This window comes from Gopherus flavomarginatus, chromosome 9 (assembly GCF_025201925.1).
Source record: "Gopherus flavomarginatus isolate rGopFla2 chromosome 9, rGopFla2.mat.asm, whole genome shotgun sequence".
NCBI classification, from domain to species: domain Eukaryota; kingdom Metazoa; phylum Chordata; order Testudines; family Testudinidae; genus Gopherus; species Gopherus flavomarginatus.
The window spans coordinates 49,537,083-49,553,461 of NC_066625.1; the positions used below are offsets into that span (position 1 = coordinate 49,537,083).

The 16,379-nt window shown below is 48.0% G+C and overlaps 1 protein-coding gene across 3 annotated transcripts in view; it reads left to right on the plus strand.

The window, feature by feature from the left end:
- Positions 1-3,557: 3,557 nt before the first annotated feature.
- The window catches only part of HEXA (hexosaminidase subunit alpha), a 38,088-nt gene continuing 25,266 nt past the window's right edge, over positions 3,558-16,379 (plus strand). For all 3 annotated transcript variants that reach the window (XR_007776349.1, XM_050968298.1, XM_050968299.1), the window contains exon 1: positions 3,558-3,812. Coding sequence is in view for 2 of the 3 variants with exons in the window: in XM_050968298.1 (XP_050824255.1) it covers positions 3,572-3,812 (241 nt within the window). In the remaining variant the exon portion in view is untranslated. The remainder of the gene's footprint in view (positions 3,813-16,379) is intronic.

Consider the following 16,379-nt stretch of genomic DNA (forward strand, 5'->3'; position numbering starts at 1 on the left):
CTGTCTCTGTCTGCCATGCTGTTTCCCATCCCTCCATTCGTGCTGCCTTGTAGAGTGTGAAGTTACATTAACAACGTGCTAACCCTTTAGGGCTCAGCCGATTGCTAGTTCATCATTTAGCAGTAAGGCATTACCTGGGAAATATCCCACCCTCTCACTTCACCACCTCAACCAAGCTTCACAATCATCATCGCTGTGTAACAGTATTAAATTGTTTGTTTAAAACTTATACCATGTGTGTATGTATATATATAATATAGTCTTTTGTCTGGTGAAAAAAATTTCCCTGGAACCTAACCCTCCCTATTTACATTAATTCTTATGGGGAAATTGAATTCGTTTAACATGGTTTCGCTTAAAGTCGCATTTTTCAGGAACATAACTACAACATTAAGTGAGGAATTACTGTATCTATATGTCCAATTATGCCCTTAAGGTCTTGGAGTCAAGGCAGGTCACCAGGAGGTGTCACACCTCAGAGATGTTCCTTTCAGGCAGGAGATAACTGACACTATCTCCCCATCTGGCCATGTGTGTATTGTCTGCCTCACAATGGAGGCCTCTAGGCAACATAAGAGATTGCAAAATCTACAAGATGAAAGAAACAGCGGGGGTAGGAGGGGCAAGCATCCTGATTATGAACAAAGACAAAGGATTGTTCTGGTGTATGTGTGGTGCAAGGAAACACAGGGGACCCTTTGCCGAGGAGGCAAGCTGACAGTTTATCTGTCTCATAAAAAGAGGGTCACAGACAACCTGGCTGTAAAATGCTGCAGAGACTTTGGGTGAGCATTACTCTACAAGACATGAGTGTACCTAGTTAATGAAGTCTAGGCGTTAGAATGTGTGTTATGATTTTATTCCATATGTAACCATTTGTTTCTAACACTTCTACTTGTTATCACTTGAATCTCTGGGCTTTGCTAATAAACTTATCCTTGATTTCACTGTCAACAAATTGAAGTGCTGTGTGTTAAGCAGAGTGATGATCTCAGGTGGGACAGGTAAGCTAGAGTGCGCTGGGTTTTGGAAGCAGCGGATCTGTGAATACTGCAAGTGTCCAGTGAATCAGGGACTGGACATTCCAGGGAGGTGCTCGGAGGGCCCATGACCAGCGGTGTTGGGGAGCTGACCCCCACCTGGCACAGACACAGCTTTCTCACACTAAGGGCATGTGGTAGCGAGGTACTTCACACCCTGGATACACCTGGGAAGAGTCACACTGGCCCTGGGGACCCACTGGGCTGTTCTCATGGGGGTGAGTTGTATGTCCTTACAGACGTTGACCCCAGGGGATTTTGGGGTCCCCACAACTGTACATACTGCCCTTCCCTGGGCCTCACCACAGTCCCCATCCCTTTGCAGGAACTGGTTGTGGTTCTGGATGCCAGCGACTGCAGCTCTCCCTCTCCCAGGAGCTCAATAACAAGTCGAAGCCAGAAGCAGCTTCTGCCTGAGAATCTGAAATCGCAGAGGCACAAAACCACCCTACACCTCTGCCCACACTGGTGTTGCCCATGGGCACCTCTAGCTGGGACACAAAAAATGGGTTGGGCCCAGCTGCAGATACAATGAGGGCAAACCCCAAATTCCACCCCACCCCAGATCCCACTCATCTCTAGTTAAGGCTGCCCCCTGCCCCACTGAGTGCGAACTGACCTATTCCCATCCTCAGCCGCATACCCCCCAGCCTCTGTGCCCCCTGGGGATCCATCCAATCTCCCTAGCAAAGGCCCCAAAGAAACCTCTGAGCTCCCCTCTGCCCAACAGAACAAGCTGGAAGTGGCTCCCATCCCACCTCTGGCACAGAGCACCAGGGTGTGAGTCAGTTCTCATCCCCAGAACAGGTCATTCAGCAAGGACAAACACAAACTAGCAGGAATCAGGGGACTCACCTCCAATATGTACTATGGACACTTCCCATTTCCCTCCCCATGGCTCAGACCCCTCCAGCCCAATGAAAAAGCTGAAAATAACAGCTGATCAATGGCTCCTACAGCTAATTCTGTTCTGAAACCTGCTCAGAGGTCACAAGGCTTCTTGCCATCTTGTACATAGCAATATGTGATAGAAGAGGCAATGGCAATGTTTGGAGTTTGGGCAGTGCAGTTCTGCTATTTCTCCGGAGCCTGCTCTTCTTATGTGATTAAATATTAGTACTGCTTTTGGACAGACCAGCCACCATAGAAATACAGGGTAAACTGAGGGTGGATACCTCCTCCTGAAATGGGAGCTAGGAAAAGAAAAAAAGTGTGTGTGTGAAGCTATGTGGCATTGTTATAGGGTGAAAAACAGAAGAAACTTAGGGGCCTGCCAACTCCAATATGCCCTGGATGTTGCCATGTGACTTGATGCTTCATGTTCCAGTCCAAAACAACATTTGTTTTATTTCACAGAATCATAGAATATCAAGGTTGGAAGGGACCTCAGGAGGTCATCCAGTTCAATCCCCTGCTCAAAGCAGGACCAATCCCCAACTAAATCATCCCAGCCAGGGCTTTGTCAAGCCTGACCTTAAAAACCTCTAAGGAAGGAGATTCCAGCACCTCCCTAGGTAACCTCTTCCAGTGCTCGTGGTGTTCAAACTCTCCATCACTGACATATTGTTTGCACTATTTTTCTGTCATTGCAAGTTACAGTCAAACTGGAGGCCCTTGGGAGCCATCTTTCAGCTGAACCTGTGAACTATAAGGCATTGGGATTGCTACCAACACTGACAGTTTGGGGCTCCTTGAAAGGCTCCCCTGACAAGTGAGATTAATGACAGTGTATAATCTGTAATTATAAAACCCAGCCAGTAGTGTAGTCAAGTGTAAACAGGGTATTGGTATATCCATTAGGGATGTAATTTTTTTTACCAATATAGCTGTACAGCTCCTAGCAGGACAAAGTCATAGAGCTATAAAGCTCCCTTATACTGGGACAGCACATACTCCTTCTCATGGGAGAATAGCTGTATTAGGCTACATCTGTGCTACAGCAGCACAGCTACAACATGGCACTGTAGATGCTTCCTATCTTGACGGAAGGGGGCTTTCTGTCATTGTAATTAATCTATCTCGCTGGGAGGCAGTAGGTGGGTGGGTGATAGAATTATGTCCCCCTAGCAGTGTCATGTACCCTTAATACAGTACTCGTGCCTGCCTTGAACAATGCAGCTGGTTGATCTAATTTTTAAGTTCAAATGAAACCAGGCCCCCGTATAAGCAGCCTTTGTGTGGTAACTGTGCACCATGTGTGTGGATTAGGCCCTCTAGAGGCTCTGCGCCGTCCTGCACCAGGGAGCTGGGCGCTCCCTATCCCCGGGCCTGAGGCTGAAGGGGTGGAGGGAATGAGGTCCCCAGAAACTGTGGTGAGCGGCTGTGCAAGGCCCTTGGTGTGAAGCTGAGGCCCTGGCCGCAGAACACCCTGCTCTCTACGCCCCCTGGGCAGGCTCCTGGGAGACCCCGCTCCTGTAGCCAGAGCCCTGGACTCCACTGCCCCTGCCCCTGCCCCTGCCCCGCGGGGGTGATTGTCACGCGACCCGCCGTCACCTGACCAGGCTGGAGTCACATGACCGGTGCCGGTTGTCATGGCCGAGCTAGGGCTGGCGCTGCTGCTGGTGGGGTTGGTGCCGGTGCCCGCGGGCGCCGTGTGGCCACAGCCCCAGCTGGTTCGCGAGTCGCCGGGCGGGGAGCGCTGCCGCCTGAGCCCCGGCCGGTTCCGGTTCGGCTACGCGCGCTCGTCGGCGGTGGGACCGGGATGCGCGGTTCTGGACCAGGCCTTCGCGCGCTACTGGCGGCTGCTACGCGACGCCGTCCCGCGCGCGCCAGGTGAGGGGCCCGAGGCCGCGGGGGCTCCACGGATATAGCGCTGCTCGGTGGGGGGAGCGCTATGGTGAGGGGAGGCTGGGCCGGGCTGCCGTGGAGTTTGGGAAAGCGGTGTGGTGAGAGGGGGATGGAGTGTGTTGCTCTGGTGAAGAAGGGTGGTATAGTCGGGGGAGGATGTGGTGAACTGCCCTAGAGTGGGGGGTGTGATCCTGCTCTACTAAATGGTTCCCTAGTCTGCGAAGACCCACATTTTGGTATTCCCAATGAAGGCTCGAGGCTGGCAGGCCAGGTACCATCTTGATTCCCCTGTGGTGCAGGTATTTGGCCTGGGCTGGGGTTTGTAGGGATACTGCAGACCAGAATGCTTATTTGTGTTGGGGTGCTTCACGTTGCTACCTCCGTCCTGTTCAGGAAGCACAAAATAAAGCACTAACTCCTTGTGTAAAGTGGGGTGCTTGGCTGGACTGGAGGCTGGTGGGGCTGGGATAGCTTGCCCTATGTCAGCACTGGGCATTGACATCAAAACTTTTACAAAACTCAAGATCAGTAGCAATATTTCCATGGAGTTTTAAAAGAGAGACCTATAGAGACACTTCTTCAGGCACACATCTTCCACTGCAGTCTTTGCAGCGCTGGCAACTTGAAATAAAAAATTAATACAAACAAATATGCTACCAGCTTCATGACTCCTGATTCTGAGAGTGAAGGAAATGGAGTGCTTTGGTTTAACACAGTGTAGGTTAATAATGTGACTGTATTGACTTAGCCAGTAGCCCCTCTTCCTGTCAGTTGCAAAACGGCAGCCTTTGGACAAGGTGTCCTCAAAGTGTTTGCATGTCTGATTATGAAAAGGGTATGCACTGGATTGGCTTTTGGTTACAGTAGCCAAAAGTCTGTGCTTCCTGCTGGTCTACATGCCCTTGCTCCTCAAAGCAGGTTTTACAGTTGGAAATTAACGTGTATGGATAGAGGGCAACAAATAGCAGCTATGCAAAAATAATTCAGGCGATGCTTTTAGATCACATCTATGCTACATGTCCTATAATAATAGCTTATGGAACATCTGTGTTCTAACACAACTTTTTCTTTGTAGTGAGTACTGGACTTGTTGGGCTGTAGCATTGACCTATAGCTGTTGTCCCACAAATACTACAAGCCAAAACCATGTTAGCCCAATTGGGGCAGGAGGCTGTGAGTGGGTACAGTTAGATTTGTATATATGAGCCCACCTGCCTCTCCCTGGGTCACACAAGTAATATGTAAGTTCTTCCTTTAAATGCACACACATCTGTTTTCCGTCTTCTAAAAAGCTTAATCTTCTTAAATTTCATAGTAAGATTATATGTTGGTAAACTGAGAGCCAAAGTGGGCTCCTCATTTAAAATGAACCTGTGGTATGGTGCTGTGAATTCTGAGATTTCAAAACATTGAAAAGTCAGTTGTTTCAACCCTCCTAATGGGTCCCTTCCCTTGATTTATACCCAAACTGGCTTCCTTTGAGAACAAAACTGGCTATTAGTTGTCTATTGGAGTCTAGTAGTCCCAGTCATAGATTGGAGTCCCATTGTACACCTTTATCCTGATATAACGTGACCCGATATAACACGAATTTGGATATGACGCGGTAAAGCAGTGCTCCTGGGGGGGCGGGGCTGCGCACTCCGGTGGATCAAAGCAAGTTTGATATAACGCGGTTTCACCTATAACACGATAAGATTTTTTGGCTCCCGAGGACAGCGTTATATCAAGCTAAAGATGTACTAGTTGCTGAATGAAAATAATACCTAGTTCTTACATCAGACTTTTCGTCAGTACCTCTTGTCAGAGAAAAACTCAGTTCTCGCTTTTTGTTTAGGTGCAGCAGAGTCAGATACTTTATTCTGTTTAGCAGCTACAACAGGAAGAGAGTGCACTAGGACATAGGGTCTCCCTTCCTAGACAGGTCTTTCAACAGGTAAACAATTACAGCAAGCATTTATACTTTTGTTACAGACAATAATAAGCAACAGCTGCATTTTGTTTATACATAGGTCATTCTGATATCTTGTTTTTCTCACTTAAAGAGATGCCAGTCTACATATTGTATTATCCACACAAAGTTGAAAAATAACTTCTCATGCAGTTCTTTTCCACTCGCCTCACACAATTTTCGCTTCTACAAATCTCGCGTTATTAGGGTTACAGCTAGGCTAACTCTGGCTAACAGAGCCTGTCATTCATTAAGATCCCCTACAAATCCCTGTCAGTTCTTTCTGTACTTCCACACTCTCAAAGTGCTTCACAAAGGAGGTCAGTAACATTATCCTCATTTAACAGATGGAGAAACTGGAGCACAGGAAGGTGAAATGATTTGCCCAAGGTCACCCTGCAGGCTAGTACTAGAGCTGGAGTAAAACCCAGGTCTTCTAATTCCTAGTTCAGTGTTCTCCCTGCACCAAAGAACTAACAATTTTAACATAAAAGTGTAAGAAACATAAACAAAATCACACTGAGATGTCAGGTTAATCATTTGTAGCAGATATCCCAATCCTTAATACCAGATGAAGCACAGCAGTGACTTGGCAAACATCCCCTGAACATGTGTATAAAACACTCAAGCATACTCAAACAATACACTGTAGATTGTTTAAGCAAAAGAGGCTTGTTCTGGTTTATTAAAATCAATGATTACCAAGCCTCCAGACAGGCGAACAAAGCAGTTTTGCTCCCCGTCTCACTTCCTGGATCTTGTTTGTTAGTTCTGTCTAACACAGGCAGACACTAGATCCCATTTTCATTGGCAATCCAATCTTAATTCTAAGAGTTGTGATAAATCAGGGGTTGGCAACCTATGGCATGCTTGCCAAAGATGGTACACGAGCCAATTTTTGATGGAATGTAGTGCGGGCTGAGCTTCTCAGCCCGCCACCACTCTGGGGTTTCCACTGCCAGCTCCTGCCAGTCAGGATCCCACCGCTGGTCACACTCAGCACCCGCTGAGCTGCTCAACCCGCCACCGCTCTGGGGTTCCTGCTGCTGGCCCCTTGCGAGCCAGAAGCCTGCCGCTGGTCCCACTCTGTGCCCGTTGCTGGCCTGGGTGAAGGAAACCCAGGCTGGCAGCAGGCTGAGACCCCAGCTAGCAGGAGCCGGTGACTGAAACCCCAGAGCAGGGCGGGCTGAGCCGCTCAGCCCACCCCAGCTCTGGGGTTCCTGCTGCTGGCCCCTTGCCAGCCGGCATCCCGCCGCCAGTCCCACTCAGTGCGTGCTGCTGGCCTGGGTGAAGGAACCACAAGCTGGCAGTGGGCTGAGACTCTGGCTGGCAGAAGCCAGTGGCAGAAACCCCAGAGCAGCAGCGGCGGGCTGAGCCGCTCAGTCACTGCCCTTGGGTTCTGACTGCTGGCCCCTTGTCAGCCGGGGTCCCCTGCTGCAGCCCCACTCACCTTGCTTCCGGTTGGAGTTCCAGCGCAGGCCCACTGCCAGACAGAGTCCAGGCCTCAGGCTCTGCTGTGCCCTACCAGCCGCCAGCTCCACTCACCTCAGCTGCCTATCTGGGGTTCCAGCTGGGTAACAACTAATCACTCAGAAGCCTGTGTGCAGCTTAAAGTATCCAAATACATGCCAGACATTGGAAAACTCAGCAAGGAAAAGCAAGGGCAAGGATCACACTAAACTGATAAGACCTGCATTTTAATTTAATTTAAATAAAGCTTCTGAAACATTTTGAAAACCTTGTTTACTTTACATATAACAGTAGTTTGGTTATATATTATAGACTTATAGAGAGACCTTCTAAAAAACATTAAAATATATTACCGGCACACAAAGCCTTAAATTAGAGTGTATACATGACTCGGCACACCACTGCTGAAAGGTTGCAGACCCCTGTGATAAATTGACCATACTTGATTAAATATGGAAGTAACCTGAATGCTCATTGAGCTCTCATCTGTATGGGATGAGGCTGCTGAATTGGCCTGTGTGTTCTGTTCTGAATTACATTCCTCCCTTTTGTGCCTGGGCCTCAAGGTGCTTCATAAATATTAATGAATTAACCTGTACTGCTGTCAGGGAAGTGTCACCCCCATTCTACCAATGGAGAAACAGGCAGAGCTGACAGGCCAGACCCTCAAAGGCATTTAGGTGCCTAACTCCAAGTCAAAGTTAGGTGCTTAAGTGCCTTTGAGGATCTGGATGTAAGTGACTTGCCCAAACTCATAACTGTTTATAAGTATGGGAACAGAATCCAGAGCAGTCCTTCACACTAGCACTTCAACTACTAGTCGATGCTCCTGCTCCGAAGATGAAAGTAGCACTTATTTTATTCCACCTCATCCTCTTTGGGTGTTCACAGGGTGTGATGGTAACCTAGGCGTAGATGATGTGAGGCCTACAATTCTGGTACATGTGCTTGTAACCCAAGGTCAGTACTTGGAGGATTGCCCCTTATTGGAGTTCATTACTGTTGTAAATATGGGAGGGCATTCACTGCAGGAGAATATGTCTAGTCCAGAAGTTCCCAAAATGTGGGATAGGCCCCCATAGGGGGTGTGGAGAAACGTTGGGGAGAGGGTGCGGTGGGCTTGGGCCAGTCCCCATGGGGGGCAAGGAGGAAGCACCATCCAGCCCCTCTCAGCTCTGCTCCAGTCCTGCCCCCAGCCACCTCCCCCTCTCCTGGCCTCATCCCTGGCCTCGGCACAACTTCACCCTCAGCCACTGGCCGCAGTTCTGTTCTCAGTCCAGGGCAAAGGCTGGGATGGGAGCAGAGCCGCACCTGGCTGTGGGTCTGGCTGTCGGTCCCCACCGCAGCCCAGCTACAGCTCCGGCCCCCTGCCCAGGTTTGGCCACTGGCCTTGCTCCCAGCCCAAGACCCACCCCACAGCTCTGGCCCCAGCCTCGGCCCCCCTACGCCGTCCGTGTCTTCCTCATCCCCCTGGGCGGGTGGGCGCAGATGGGTGGGGGGTGACCCTCAAAATTTTGGGGACTACTGGTCTAGTCTCTTATTAAAACAAGCTGGGCCAGTTCCAAGCCTTCATGCTGTCAGTGCAGAGGCAGTAAGGAATCAGCTGCCACACTTCGCTCTCTGGGAGGGTTCTATGTGTGAATACATTCTCTGTCGCTTTCTCCTTGGGTCTCTTGGCTTCTTTCATTCTCTTCAAATCCCATCCATGGCATTGGGGTTCTACTCTTTACCTTGCGTCCCCCCATTTCGCTTGTAGTGGGTTGCTGCTGCTGTAACTGCACCAGCTCTGGTTTTCTCCACTGTATCAGCTCTTTCCCTTTCCAGCATAGCCCTGGCCCTGAACATGCTACTCGCTGTATGAAGAGTAGTTGGAAGAATTCCCCTCCACATTACCCCCTCACAAAGGCATCTGTATCCTCAGATTCTCTCCATCCACATTCTCTCCATTCAGGAGCACCTGCTTTGGTAGGGGAAATTGTCAAGCACTCCTGTTCCCAAGACAAAAAGCAAGGTTTTTCTAATCCTGGCAGGAAGGGGACATGACTTACTCCTGGGTTCATGCTACAAGGTGAAGTGCTGAAGGGCAGAAACTTGGTGTGGGATGGCTCATGACTTCCCAGTAAGCCGGTAACTTTTTGTTGTGGCTGCCATCCTGTCCTCCAGAATCTACTCTTTCATTTAAAAATATTCCCCTAGCCCTTGTTGTCATGAGGCTGTGAAACCAATGTACACTGAGGCTGTAATGTTTGCCTAAGTCTGCAGACAGCCTGAAGCAATAGCTCTGAGAAACACAAAATACATCCCATTAATCAAAAATAAACAGTAAATCAGATGCCTAATAATTTGAACCATTTCACCATTGATCAAAGCGGACAAGGAAAGAAGGGAATTGGTAGTATTAGAATTTACTCTGCACAATCTACTGTTAATGCACCTTATGCTAACATTACAGGTGAATAGAGCTGGGGTTTGACCAGATAGGAAAATAAACAAGTGGTTCTCTTTCAAATCTGACTCTTGTAAATTGCAGTGGAAAACTTTTGATTTAAGATCTGAAAGGACCCCACATTTCTAGATGTTGCTAGAAATCTAAACTTACACAGAATGGTCTCTTAGAATATGAGTTAACTACTTATACTAAACAATCTGTTCCACCTTGTATTTAGCTGTGATATTGTGTGACCTTTCCCAGACCTGACGAAAGCGGGGATATGGATAGCTCAGTGGTTTGGGCATTGGCCTGCTAAACCCAGGGTTATGAATTCAATCCTTGAGGGGGCCATTTAGGAATCTGGGGCAAAAATCTGTCTGGGGATTGGTCCTGCTTTGAGCAGAGAGTTGGACTAGATGACCTTCTGAGCACCCTTCCAACCCTGATATTCTTTGATAAGAGCTCTGTGTGGCTTAAAATCTTTTCTTTTACCTACAGAAGTTGGTCCACTAAAATATCTTACTTCACCCCCCTTGTCTTGCTAATATCCTTGGACTAACATGGCTACACTACACTGAAAACAAAGAATAAAACTATTATTCACACTTCACCATCTATGCCAGCAGGAAAACATGCCCATCAAATCACTTGGAACATTTCTTAGTGTTTGGGCTCGTGATCGTGTGTGCTTAGATCTTCCTCCTCAGCTTCAACATGTCCTTGCAGTCTTTCCAAAGTACAGTGGCTCATATGGGCTAAAATTACTCCCTTGTGACTTGTCTAATTTTATTGATATAAAAAAAAAACTTATTGCAAGGTTTTGTCAGGTATAACACAGAAAAGGAAAAAATCCAAGCCATATATGGAAAGGAATATTGTGTTCCATTGAACTAGTGTTGAATTGAAGTTCCAGTTAGAAAGGGGCCTAGTGATCATATTTCAGAGAGTTGGGGAGACTTCAGTGTGGATTATCTACTTATTCAAAATGTGCCCATGCAGAACTCTGATCTAGTTGGTCTGGATTGTTTGTATTTGGAGTGAGCATCCAGTTCCCGCAAACTAAACCCTCTCTGAGCTCCCCAAAATATTCCCATCTATTCAACCTCCTCTTGCCCTCCTTGAAAGAGCCTGTTCAAACAAATAAACTTTGCAGCCTGACTACCTGGTTGCTAAACCTGGCCTCTGGCAGATGGAGGTGTTGTTTCACACTGACACTGAGAACACCCTCCCAGCAGTACTCTCCCATCCACACAGGGGGCTGCAAACTCAAATTGCCTTAGCTGATGGCAACTGTCATGGTATCAGGTGGTGAGGGAGGCAGTTGCGTAGGTAGTCAGAACCTCAATCATTTAGGGGCTTGTAGGTCATAGAATATCAGGGTTGGAAGGGACCTCAGGAGGTCATCTAGTCCAACCCCCTGCTCAAAGCAGGACCAATTACCAACCAAATCATCCCAGCCAGGGCTAAGTCAAGTCTGACCTTAAAAACCTCTAAGGAAAGAGATTCTACCACCTCCCTAGGTAACCCATTCCAGTGCTCCACCACCCTCCTAGTGAAAAAGTTTATCCTAATATCCAATCTAAACCTCTCTCACTGCAACTTGAGACCATGACTTCTTGTTCTGTCATCTGATACCACTGAGAACAGTCTAGATCCATCCTCTTTGGAACTCCCTTTCAGGTAGTTGAAAGCAGCATTCAAATCCCCCCTCATTCTTCTCTTCTGCAGACTAAATAATCCCAGTTCCCTCAGCCTAGCCTCATAACTCATGTGCTCTAGCCCCTTAATCATTTTTGTTGCCCTCTTCTGGACTCTTTCCAATTTTTCCACATCCGCCTTGTAGTGTGGGGCCCAAAACTGGGCACAGTACTCCAGATGAGGCCTCACCAAAGCCAAATGAGGGGAATGATCACATCATCATAGATTATTAAGGTTGGAAGGGACCTCAGGCGATCATCTAGTCCAATCCCCTGTTCAAAGGAGGACCAATCCCCAAATGGCCCTCTCAAGGATTGAGCTCAGAACCCTGGGTTTAGCAGGCCAACGCTCAAACCACTGAGCTATCTCTCCCCTCATCTGCTGGCAATGCTCCTACTTATACATCTCAAAATGCTGTTAGCCTTCTTGGCAACAAGGGCACACTGTTGACTCATATCCAGCTTCTCGTCCACTGTAACCCCTAGGTCCTTTTCTGCTGCCTAGCCATTCGGTCCCTAGTCTGGAGGAGTGCATGGGATTCTTCCATCCTAAGTGCAGGACTCTGCACTTGTCCTTGTTGAACCTCATCAGATTTCTTTTAGCCCAATCCTCTCATTTGTGTAGGTCACTCTGGACCCTGTCCCTACCCTTCAGTGTGTCTACCACTCCTCCCGGTTTAGTGTCATCTGCAGACTTGCTGAGGGTGCAATCTACGTCATCCTCCAGATCATTAATGAAGATATTGAAAAAACCAGCCCCAGGACCGACCCTTGGGGCACTCCGCTTGATACCAGCTGCCAACTAGACATGGAGCCATTGATCACTACCTGTTGAGCCCGACAATCTAGCCAGCTTTCTAACCACCTTGTAGTCCATTCATCCACCCCATACTTCTTTAACTTGCTGGCAAGAATACTGTGGAAGACCATATCAAAAGCTTTGCTAAAGTCAAAGAATAACACATCCACTGCTTTCCCCCATCCACAGAGCCAGTTATCTCGTCAAAAGGCAATTAGGTTAGTCGGGCATGACTTGCCCTTGGTGAATCCATACTGACTGTTCCTGATCACCTTCCTCTCCTCCAAGTGCTTTAGAATTGATTCCTTGAGGACCTGCTGCATGATTTTTCCAGGGACTGACATGAGGCTGACTGACCTGTAGTTCCCCGGATCCTCTTCCTTCCCTTTTTTAAAGTTGGGCACTACATTAGCCTTTTTCCAGTCAGCCAGGACCTCCTCCGATCGCCATGAATTTTCAAAGATAATGGCCAATGGTTCTGCAATCACCTCCGCCAACTCCTTTAGCACCATCGGATGCAGTGCATCCGGCCCCATGGACTTGTGCTTGTCCAGCTTTTCTAAATAGTCCTGAACCACTTCCTTCTCCACAGAGGGCTGGTCACTACCTCCCCATACTGTGCTGCCCAGTGCAGTAGTCTAGGAGCTGACCTTTTTTGTGAAGACAGAGGCAAAAAAAGCATTGAGTACATTAGCTTTTTCCACATCCTCTGTCACTAGGTTGCCTCCCTCATTCAGTAAGGGGCCCACACTTTCTTGACCTCCTTCTTGTTGCTAACATACCTGAAGAAATCCTTCTTGTTACTTTCAACATCCCTTGCTAGCTGCAACTCCAAGTGTGGTTTGGCCATCCTGATTTCACTCCTGCATGCCCTGAGCAATATTTTTATATGCCTCCCTGGTCATCTCTACTTCTTGTAAGCTGCTTTTTTGTGTTTAAGATCAGCAACTTCAGCAAGGATTTCACTGTTAAGCCAACTGGTCACCTGCCATATTTACTATTCTTTCTATACGTCAGGATGGTTTGTTCCTGCAACCTCAATAAGGATTCTTTAAAATACAGCCAGCTCTCCTGGACTACTTTCCCCCTCATTTTATTCTCCCAGGGGATCCTGCCCATCAGTTCCCTGAGGGAAAGTTCAGGGTCCATATTCTGCTGTTCTCCTTTCTTCCTTGTGTCAGGATCCTGAACTCGACCATCTCATGGTCACTGCTTCCCAGGTTCCCATCCACTTTTGGTTCCCCTACTGATTCTTCCCTGTTTGTGAGCAGCAGGTCAAGAAGAGCTCTGCCCCTAGCTGGTTCCTCCAGCACTTGCACTAGGAAATTGTCCCCTACACTTCCCAAAAACTTCCTGGATTGTCTGTGCCCTGCTGTATTGCTCTCCCAGCAGATATCGGGGATATCGGGCACAGGAGCCAGCAAACAGAGCTGTAAACAGGGGAGTTTCAGTGGGAGTTCTGTTGGAGAAGCAGGTTTTTGTAGTTTGTGGATTGTATTGTGTAGTGTGTGTGTGTGTGTGTGTGTGTGGAGGCTGCTAGGGGCAGTGTGCTGGGAGAGCAGCGGAGCCCTCATTAGGGGGTGGGGCTTACCTGATCAGGGATTCTATATAAGTAGCCAGCCAGTCAGGCAGCGGCACAGGAACCAGCAAACAGAGCTGTAAACAGGGGAGTTTCAGTGGGAGGTTGCAGGGGAGACCAAGACAGAGGAACTGACAAGGTACTTAAGGGATACGGTGGTGGTCTGGTGCCTGCTGGGGGCTTGAGTTGCTTTGACTACCAGGCTCCAGATGGGAAGGCCATGACTGATACAGAGGTAGCAGTGAAAGACACAATGAGGATGACTGGATGTGGAAGCTGCGGCATGTACATGATCCTGGAGGGGGCGCCTGAAAAGAGCTTTGTCTGCATGAAGTGCTGCCTGATAGAGCTGATGGAAGAGAAGATCCGAGGACTGGAGATGCAGGTGCAAACTCTGGTTGAGTTCAGAAGGGGGTTTGAGCAGATGATGGAGCACAGACACGAGGGGGCTGAAGGGATAAGCTCAGATGTGCAGATGGAAGCAGGACCAAAGAATTCAGAAGAGAGACTGCTTGGTGAGGAAAGTGGACGGTGGAAGCATGTGACTAAGAGAACCAGGCAGAGGAAAAGACGGGCCAGTGAAGGAGAAATAGAACTCAGGAACAGGTTTGCGGAGTTGGAAAATGAAGAAGGGGCACAGCAGGTAGTCGCTGAAGGAGAGAGGGCAAGGAAAAAGAGAAGAGCTGATAGTCCTGCAAGAGGAGGGGAGGAGTCAATGGAGGCAACACCAAATGTGAGCCCCAGGAGGATTGCAAGGGGATATAGGAATCGAGAGGACTTGCAGCCAGTGGGGGATAGACTGGAGAAGCGCACTGTCACCAGGAAAAGGCAGGTCTACGTGATTGGAGACTCCTTACTGAGAAGAGTAGACAGGCCTGTGACTAGAGCTGATCGGGAGAACAGAAGGGTGTGTTGTATGCTGGGTGCTAAGATACAAGATGTGGACCTGAGGCTGAAAAGGATCCTAGTGGGAGCGGGGAAGAATCCGTTGATTGTCCTTCATGTGGGAACGAATGATACTGCTAGATACTCTCTGGAATGTGTCAAGGGAGACTATGCCAGACTAGGGAAGACGCTTACGGAAATCGAGGCTCAGGTGATCTTCAGTGGGATTCTGCCGGTTCCTAGAGAAGGGCGACAAAGATGTGACAAGATTATGGCGATCAACAGATGGCTCAGGCAGTGGTGCTATAAGGAGGGCTTTGGGATGTACGGCCACTGAGAAGCATTTACGGACAGAAGACTGTTCTCTCGGGATGGACTTCACCTGAGCAAGGAGGGAAATAGACTTCTAGGATGGAGGCTCGCTGACCTGATTAAGAAAGCTTTATACTAGAAATTTGGGGGAGATGGTTGGGAGATGTTCAGGAGATCTCCATGCCGGAATTTAACCTTGAGAGGGAAGTAAACAACGTAAGAGGGGATACAGCTGTGGAGAGAAGAATTGGCATAAAGAGGAAGGGTAGTGTAGATAACAGACCAACAGGTGATTTTGGTCGTAGAATGTCTGTGCCTAACAGGGTACAAAATGTGAGTGAAGCCAAACGGCAAAAATTAAGATGTCTGTACACTAATGCGAGGAGCCTAGGGAGCAAAATGGAGGAACTAGAGCTACTGGTGCAGGAAGTGAAACCGAATGTTATAGGGATAACAGAAACGTGGTGGAATAGTAGTCATGACTGGAGTACGGGTATTGAAGGCTATGTGCTGTTTAGGAAAGAGAGAAATAAAGGCAAATGTGGTGGAGTAGCATTGTACGTCAATGAGGAAGTTAACTGTAAAGAAATAAGAAGTGATGGAGTGGACAAGACAGAGTCTGTCTGGGCAAAAATCACACTGGGAAAGAAAGCTACTAGAGCCTCCCCTGAGATAGTGCTTGGGGTGTGCTACAGACCGCCGGGATCTGATTTGGAGATGGATAGAGACCTCTTTAATGTTTTTAAGGAAGTAAACACTAATGGGAAATGTGTGATCATGGGAGACTTTAACTTCCCAGATATAGATTGGAGGACAAGTGCTAGCAAGAATAGTAGGGCTCAGATTTTTCTGGATGTGGTAGCTGATGGATTCCTTCACCAAGTAGTTGAAGAACCGACAAGAGGGGATGCCATTTTAGATTTGGTTTTGGTGAGCAGTGAGGACCTCATAGAAGAAATGGTTGTAGGGGACAACCTTGGTTCGAGTGATCATGAGCTAATTCAGTTCAAACTAGATGGAAGGATAAACAAAAATAGATCTGGGACTAGGTTTTTTGACTTCTCAAGGGCTAACTTTAAAGAATTAAGGAAATTAGTTAGGGAAGTGGATTAGACTGAAGAACTTGTGGATCTAAATGCGGAAGAGGCCTGGAATTACTTTAAGTCGCAGCTGCAGAAACTATCGGAAGCCTGCATTCCAAGAAAGGGGAAAAAAAAACATAGGCAGGAGTTGTAGACCAAGCTGGATGAGCAAGCATCTCAGGGAGGTGATTAAGAAAAAGCAGAACGCTTTCCTTGCTAACCCCACCCTTCTTCCACTCCTGGTAGGCTATTTTAGGGGGTCAGAACATGTAGGGATAAAGTGAGAGGCTAAAAGCCAAGTAGAGTTGAACCTTGCAAAGGGAATTAAAACCAATAGTAAAAGGTT